The sequence below is a fragment of the Pundamilia nyererei genome, unplaced genomic scaffold (assembly GCF_000239375.1).
Source record: "Pundamilia nyererei isolate P.nyererei 1_Seehausen unplaced genomic scaffold, PunNye1.0 scaffold00101, whole genome shotgun sequence".
Taxonomy (NCBI): Eukaryota; Metazoa; Chordata; class Actinopteri; order Cichliformes; family Cichlidae; genus Pundamilia; species Pundamilia nyererei.
This window is the reverse complement of record NW_005187502.1, coordinates 1,072,188-1,081,212: the sequence shown is the minus strand read 5'-3', so window position 1 is coordinate 1,081,212 and position 9,025 is coordinate 1,072,188. Positions and strand designations below refer to the sequence as shown.

The 9,025-nt window shown below is 43.8% G+C and overlaps 1 protein-coding gene across 2 annotated transcripts in view; it reads right to left on the bottom strand.

Annotated features, from left to right (window-relative positions):
* The window catches only part of nrp1a (neuropilin 1a), a 59,209-nt gene that overhangs the window by 39,462 nt on the left and 10,722 nt on the right, over nucleotides 1-9,025 (bottom strand). For both annotated transcript variants that reach the window (XM_005740563.1, XM_005740562.1), the window contains exon 3: nucleotides 672-853. In XM_005740563.1, the coding sequence (XP_005740620.1) occupies nucleotides 672-853 (182 nt within the window). The remainder of the gene's footprint in view (nucleotides 1-671; nucleotides 854-9,025) is intronic.

Below are 9,025 nucleotides of genomic sequence, written 5' to 3'. Positions count from 1 at the left end.
GGCAACCTTCCGGTTACAAGACGACCTGCCAACTCTTTGAGCCACGATCCCGTGGTTATAACAGCAGTGGTTATAACTGCTAGCTGTCTAGTGAGGTATTACCTCAGCTAATTGAAGCCACAGAACGAGGCCCCTTGACAGTTTTTGTGCTGTTAATCGTCTTTTGGAGAATTTTGTGCGCAATTATGTGACAAGTGATATTGCTTATGGTTTCATTATTGTACTAACAAATCGTCCAAGAGGAATTTCAGTGAGTTAAATTCCCAGAAAGGTGCTAACTAAGCTAGCTAATATTTGGTAATAATAACTCACTGAAAAATGGCCCCTTCTGGCTCCAAAAAACAAGCAAACAATACAACTGGTGACATTACAGCAGCTCTGTAAATCTTTAATATACAGTCTGTGTTCAAGAAGAGCTAGTAAATTTGCTTTGAGGTAAGTTTTGTCAGTTGCATTTCTGTTTGTTACTCTGCAGCATCCCCTTTTCTTTTTGTTAAAAAGAACAAAGGAGAAATGATTTCCTCCATCCTTGAATAACAGCATGCACAATTTGATATTGCTGATGTAAAATATGCAAGATAGCAATTTTTAAATGTAGAATACAAGATAAATATATTTTTAACATGAATGTGAAAAATATTGCTATTGTGCAAAAGATAACTGTCACCTACCTGTCTTGAAGATCTCGTATCGGATAGAGAAGCCTGCTCCGTGGGTCTCGTAGTCGGACACAAATTTGATGAAAAGCTGGTTTCCAGAAGAGACGACTGGAGAAGGGGCAATCTTTCCACAGTACTTCCCCACCAACTGACCGCTCTCATCGGTGCCATCTCGTACCTCCACATAGTCATATCTGAACAGAGAGGACACAAGGGCGGGAGTGTCAGTCCCACAATGTTGTATATGAATCATATTCTTTTTTGAGTCTAGTGTTTAGGTAATAAGGTTGAAAATCAGACTATTACTGCTATTATGTGCATGTGCACACATTCTCAGAGGACCACAGAGCAATACAACATACTGTGCAGGTTATGTAGTGGAAATAACACACTGTGTGCTAATGAGGTCTCAGGTTAAAACTCGGAGAACAGGTGGGCAGAGTTTGCTTTCATTATATCGGTGTTCAATGAGCACACACACACACACAAACGCGCGCACACACTGCAGAGGTTTTTCTGCTCCCAGCAGCACCGGGGTCAGATTTATGTAACTGCTTTAACTGGTGAACTTGAGCTGAACAGTTGTCTATCTGCTGTTTAACCACAGGATAACAGCCACAGTGAGCCTGTTCTATAACAGAATAAAACGGGACTCCAACGTAATTATATTTTGGCCTTTGGCTTAGATTGGTGTATAGAACGAGCAGGTGCTAAAGCTATTAAAACACACACACTCAGAGAGACACACACATGTACACACACTTGAACATCACATTCAAATGGAATTTCAGACCCACGGCTATTGAAGGGAGCAGCCACTTAATTGAGTCAGCGCAGAGTTTAGGAGTCGAAGAGGAAAACAGCTTTGAAATAGGACACACACACACGCACACACACACACACACACACACACACACACACACACACACACACAGATTCTAGCATTTGAAACTTAAGTTGGTAGAGGAGAAATCAGAGTGCTTGGCAATCGGGGGTGGTCTAACTAGCCCCTGGTTATCTGTGGGTGCGAGTATTTTCAGGCACTTGTTAAAGGTGTACATTAAAAGCATTTGAGTTGCGGTTTTCACTCTAGTGCCTGCATATATGTGTTTGTGTGTGTGTGTGTGTGTGTGTGCAAGTTTGAACGATGTGCAGGGATGAGTTTTCCGTGCTGTGTTTTGACTGTGAGTGACAGATTGAGTGCTCCTCCAAAAGCAGATTTCAGTTCAGGTTTCCAACATTCCTAATTGCCCAGAACACGAATATCCTGCCAAGTTTTCCGCTCTCCAGGCCACTTACTGTGGATATCCATACCCAAACCACAAGGGCCTGTGGCACAGTTCCTCCATCTTAATCAGGAACCAGACGAATAAAATATAATTCACACATAGTACATTTAAAATAAAACAAAAAAATTGATATATGTGTGTGCAAGGCGCAGCGAGTGTGTGGTCACAATCAGTCGTGCACATGCTCTGTCTGTCTCCTTAGAAGAAAATATGTTCCTTCTGGCGAGCAGGAACTCTTTTCATAGTTTTCCTTGATTCCCAAATTACTGTCAAAACACCGGGGCTCCTTAGTGATTCCAAACTCCCTTAATGCGTGGGATTTTACACAAAAAGGCGATTTACACTTTGAATGATGGCGAGGGTGGACCAAATCCCTCAGGTGAGACCTCACATGTATCAACATGTACCCTTTGACACCTTTTTCTGCTAAATGGTTTACTTCACCTGCCTCAAATTTTTTAAATTGTTTTTGTAAAACAGGAATTGAATTACCAGCGGTGGTTTGGGATTAAGTGGGAAGGGGAGTGCCCGCCGGGTTTTCATATGCAAAACATTAAGGCGAGCAAGAGGGACTGGCATGTGAGAGGCGAGGACAGAGGGTAACTAACTGTGGAGCTGGACAGAAGTGTCAGCGCTACAAATTAGGTCTCCTGAGGCAGTGCGGTGGATGGATGGCTTCAGTTGTCTTTCGGCTCAGATGGGGTGATCTGGGGTGATATGGAGCTGTCAAGACACACTGAGCCTTGTTCTTCTTCTTTCCTTTAAATCAGCGGTCCCCAACCTTTTTTGCGCCACGGACCGGTTTGTGCCCGACAATATTTTCACGGACCAGGTGTCGCGGATAAATACAACAAAATAAAGCTAGTACCGGTACAGAAAAAAAAGAAGATCTATTCAAAACAAACGTGAAAAGACCCAGGAAAACCGAGTTAACGAAAAAAAAATGATAACAAAATAACGCTAAAAACTGATAAAAACTCTGAAAACCATACATTTCACACCCGAGTCTCACTCTCGCGGCCCGGCACCAAATGACTCACGGACCGGTACCGGTCCGTGGCCCGGGGGTTGGGGACCGCTGCTTTAAATCTTTAGCGTGTCAGGTTAAAGGTTTGATACCAAGAAAGCAGCTGTCTGCCTGCCAACAGCCTTGGATAGCCAGATGTTTACACTCGAAATCTTTTCAGAATGACCCCACACACAGGCGACGTCACTGCATTACAACTGCCATCAAAATCTGACTGAAAAGATTGTGTTCACTTCATGTATTTTTAATATGTATTGTATTTATAACACCCTGTGGCTCTATAATATTTCTGAGGATGGGTGTAGGTTGGCACATGGCTGCCCCTCCCTTAGCGTGGTTCTGCTGAACGTTGCTTCCCGTTAAAGGGAGTTTTTCCTTCCCATTGTCACCAAGTGCTTGCTTGTAAGGGGTCAACTGATTGATGGGGTTTTCTCTGTACTGTTGTCTTTGCCTTACAAAATAAAGCACCTTGAGGTGACTGATTTGGCACTATATGAATAAAACTGAATAGATTCTAAACTGATTGAGTCACCTGAGAAAACAGAGTTTATTTTCAAAAGTCTTACTGGCATAGGCATTTTCTTCATTTGAGTTTAACTCTTGACAGGAAGCTGCAACAATAAGATTTCTTCCCACTTTGTTTCGAGTCTACACACAATCAATTTCTTCTCTCCTCTACTCTCCTGTCCTCTCCTTTCCTCTCCTCTTGGTTCCCAGCTCACAAAAGAGAACATCAATCTTCCCATGGCCCTGCTCTGTTCTATCAGCAGACTTATAATTCACCTCAGAGCCTCTGTCTCTGCAGCTATCCCCCCCACCTCCCTCCCCCACAACTGCCAAAAGCTGAGCATTGCCAGATGCCTAAAAAATTGATGCAGAGATGCATCACTGCGATGAAGAACAAAAGAAGAGCAAGCTGCAGTACAGCCGATTTTCTGCAACTGATTGAGTTTCTGTGTTTGCATGCATGCATGCATGCACACGCATACACACACACACACACACGTGTGCAAGCTCAGCATTAGGCGTGGGAAAAGAAGCTAGACAACTAACTAACTAATGTTTTCATCTCATCAGCCCTCACAGACTGCCTTCTCACCCCTCCAAGCAAAGAGAGGAAAAAGCTTGTTTTGGACTTCTATTTTGATTCCGATCACACCGAGAAAAGCTGTTTACTGCATTTCCACCCTGGCACATCATCATCATCAGCTTGGATGGCCCTCGTGAAGACGGCGCAGCAGGAGCGAGACTGCAGATGGAAGAGAGAACACGCCCCGGGGGGTCCTCGCTGTGGAAGAGAACGCGAGAGGAGACCTCCTACTCCAAAATGTCTCTATTTGTTCCTAAATGACTGGTGCATCAGCCAGAACTCCAGCGGTTCTGCGCCACCGGGTCCTACATGCTCCGCTTCTCTAACAGAGAATCCATCCGGGCCCTTATCATCTGGAAGACGGGAAACACTTGGCTGGGTACTTTGACGCCTTCAGAAGTCACTCCCGTTGCCAGCTGTGTTAAATGCAGCTCTAATCTGCTACTCTAAACACCTGTGGGTGCTCACCTCTAGGGGCTAAGAATCCTGAGGGGGGGGGGGGGGACAGAGGACAGTTAACAACTTTGATTTTAGATATTAAAGGCAGCACATGAACATGGCCTACTTATAAACTTCCCCATAGTTTTGGGGGGTTTGCCGCTTTTCTGCGTCCCACTGACCTGTCGAGCTAAACCCAGATTCCTCTTCCCAGGAGCCTTTGCGATGACCTTTTATGCTGCATCACTGCTGCTCTTGTTGTTATTCCCCATGACAATGCAATCTAGTTGAGCTGTGCACCTATTTATCTGTCTAGTCTGCTTTGGGCCTGGGTGGGCCTGCTAGCACACCACAACACACACAGATAATTACACACACACACAGTTAGCTGCCTACCACAGTGCTAATAGTGAAAACGGTTTGCCAATCCAGTGGGGAAATTAAAGGAAAAAAGAGAGGGAAAGAAGCGGTGGGTGGGTGCGGAGGTGGTGGTGGTAGGGGGGCAATGTAATTCTCAACGACCTTCGCTTCACCGACTCAAATATATTAGCCTGCCTTCTTTCTTCAGGCACAGAGAGAAAGCAATCCGCTAGTGTCAAACGAGAACATTAGCCCTCCTCACAAAGCTAAAGAGAAGGCGACAAACCACCGGCCTAACAATATAACAGTTATATTGCCTGAAGCTTTCCCATGGAAATAATCTGTCCTCCCTCTATAAATGTCTGCTTGATATGGTTCTACAAAAGCAATGCAATCTAAGGCAATGCAATAACACTATGACAGACTGTATAAGGCTCACACAATTGGTTAGATTTCTTAATCAGACCATTTATAAGCTCATGCTTGCTGCGGGAACCCCCCCTCAGAACAAGAGCTCTTTCTTTGCTATCGCCCCTTGCTTCAACTGCATAAAGAACAAATGCCTGACCTCCTTTCTCAAGCATTTCTCTGTCTGCAAGCTGACATGAAAACATGTCACCTATAACATGTAAAAACAGCTCTGGGGAACATAAGTGGAACTGGCTAAAAAGCAGACTTGGGACGGCTCTGCAGGACCCGGGGAGACTTAACAGGAAAACGGACCTTGTTGTAGGCTGTCAGAAAATTCCAGGCCCAGGGACTCAATGTATTAATGAGACTTGTCGAACAAACTGCCACTTGGGGTTTTGGTAAAACATTGTTAAGGTTTGAATAAGTGAGCGGGGGAGGGCAAAGATCAGTTGATCTCTGAGTTACTTTTTCCGAGCCTGGGGGCGGGACATGCCTCGCTCAAATAAAATGATCTGTCGTTCTCCACTTTCCATCCCTCACTGCATCCCCATTGCATGTGACATTCATTAACCTAAGCCTAGAATAACAGGTTCCATTTTTCCTTGGGCACCAGTCCAGCTTTAATGACCCTTGTGTCAGCTTGTAAGGAAGTAAGGAAGAAAAAATGAGGCCGTAAATGAAGCTTACGTCTTAATGTTCGCAGCTCAAAACATTAACCTTAATGAACTTTCTGACTTCAAGATTTCGATTGGAGGGAGATATCTAATTATTTAAACAGGAAAAAAATAAAAAACCACGGGGTTGTTTTAAGCTAATCTTAACTTCTCAAACCACAGAAAATTATTGCACGAGTTTAGGTTCTTGGAGCATGCCAGCACACCCAGTGGAATAAACCACCAGCCAATCAGGGCCGACGGCTTCAGAAGTGGTTCTCACTTGCGAGGGGCGGAGGGCATGATTGGTTAACTCGCCAACCATGCTTCTGTATAGATGGATGGAGATAAAAAAGATGGATGAAAAGTTGGATATTCCCCACCCAGATGGCCCAGCTGCAACCATCAATGGGCCTCTCTGGGTGTCACCCCCACACGGTTAGACGTATTTTTAGACGCTGTAGCTGTTTCGGATTTTGCAGCGGCCCTGGCCACACGTTCGTAAGCATATTCGCTTTCCTAAACTGCAATTATCATTAGCATTGATGGATTTAGCATGCTTCCATCCATTAGCTCTCCTAATTACACTGTCGAGAGATCTGCCATCGCCAACAATCAAATTAATGAATTTGGCTGTTTAGACTCAATTATTGCACACCCCCACCTCCCCACCCCTTCTGCAACAAGCACAATAATCCCTTATTCAGAAATATGAGCACCCAGACTGACAGGAGGGAGATTTCTGCCCCCGGGGGGGCTCCTTCCCCGCTTAGCACAGAGCAGGCTCACACTAATGTGAACTTAAGGGATGATGGGAGGAGACAAGAAACAAGTGGGGGAAATAAAACTGACCACAAAAGCTCCCACTGTTAGCAGGCTGTCTGAATTGCCTGTGCTCACCTCACAAGTTAGGCCCACTGCACTTTGAACCCTGGGGAAGTATGTTCAGCTGATTCGCTTTCTGCTCCTATGAGCCACTGACGTGCCTTCAGGGCCAAAACAGAGTTGTGCATATTTCCAGTAATTCTTCATGGACACACTTGGACTTTATTCCCTTACTGGAGCAATGAAGCATGACCAAACGGTCATAACTACTGACTATCTGTCAGTAGTTACCTTGTAGTTCCTTGTACTAGTGTGATACTGCTAATTTGGAGGTTTAGGCCTTTTAAGGTATTATTGAACCAAAAGTAAAACAGGTGGTTCTTTTTAAGTAATGCACTCAACAAGATTTGGTTTTAATGCATCTGAAAGTTAAGTCCTGCTCCAAGACAACTCAATGAGAAGCAAAATGTGGATGAAATGCAAAAAAAAACCAAAACCCTGATGACTTTCCCTTAAGTAAAGTATTAAAATAAGAATGAGCTGGGCTTTTTCCCACATATAACTCAACTATTTTCAAATATTCTCAATAAAAATGAAACTTTTTTTAAAATGTTACATTTTTTAACAGGATGCAATAATGCTGTGAGAGGTGCTGCCAATATTTCCTTTCATAGTACACATTTTGTTATAATGAATATTGTGGGAATGAGTAACTACAATCAATTAGAAAACTGCCCATGGCAAAATGGGAACACACATTTAGCACATCCCCCCCCCACTTAGTATGCTTGGGAAATGAATCTGTTTTGCATACAGCAAATACAGCATACATGCTTCTGAGTGCAGATCGGAGCGTTCGCACGCTGAATGTATGCGTTTCCAAATGAAGCGACCAAGCCTTTGGGGTAATTTCTTGAAACATTTCTTGGAAGTAAAGTAGCTATATCTGTTACGGCCTTATTATGTAGTCAGCTTGACTTGGAGCTATTATGAAGAACTATGTCAGCGATACACCGGCTCCTGAAAAGGTTTAACATGGACAAAACACAGTTAGAAACTGTGTGATATCATTTACAAAGGAACCAAAAAAGGCCGGCAGGAAATTAGTTAACATTTTTTTTAAGTATGAAAAGAGAGCAACCAAAAAAAAAAATACAAAGGATGAAAAAGGTGTGTGATTTCTTAAAGATAGCAGAGAGAAAGACCGAGTGAGAGAGGGGAGAGGAGCACTCCAGTCCATTTCTGGGGCCATTACAGGAGGGAATGACTCCCATTTGTCCCACCTTGACATTTGAGAGGATCTCTGATTACACATGAGAGAGGGGCAGGCAGAGGTGAGCGAGGAGAGAGTCCTCCACAGGGGTCTGTGGCACGGCTCAGATGATACGCCGCTGTTACAACAATGAGAAGTCAAGGGTAAAAATAACAGGGCATCGGGAGAAAGGGGTGATGTGGCACAGCAGGGCCGACTTGGATACTGTCTTTTTTTAAGTGTGCTATCCCTGCCCTTCTTCTTGTCTCCTGCTCTACCCCACGGAGCACCTCGGTGACATAAGTACACGTGCACCCTGCTGGGAAGGAGGGAGCAAATGGGCCCTTTATTTGAACCTGTAATGAAGACTCGAAAATCCATAACCCTCAGCTGACAGGATATATGCTGGTTTAACATTTCATCTCTTTATATGGCTATAAGCAGGGGTCAAATATGTTGTTCAAGTGTGGGTATTCGAATCATCTCTAAACACAATTTAATTTAAGAGCACAAAGACTCGCGGTTCAATGCGCTTGAAACACGGAAACATGCCGTTTATTGCATATGAATGTTTCAATATGCAAAACACTTCATTGTTGTAAGCATGCTTGGAAAATCCCAAGACTGTACGCCTCTGCTTGTGTTGAAAAATTTCATGCAGATTTCATTCCTGAATTGGGTTTCGTGCAGACACAATGAGAAATGCCCGATTCCGTCTGATCTAACGATGCTAAAAATGACTACACCCTTGCGATCATTTGTTTCTTATCTTGTGTCATTGTGCTTGTAGCTAACTAAGTACAGTTATGGACAAACACTTTGAATTAAAAACATATCTTTTGAGAGTGGTACGTGGTATGGTGGTACACCGCTACTCAGAATATGACTTTCTAATGACTGACACTGGTGTTTGCACAATGCAGGAGAGACTATAACCATGACACTGATCCGAAGGGTCAAAGAACAATATCCTGTTTATTCATGTCGCAAAAGTGTGTGTGTGTGTGTGTGTGTGTGTGTG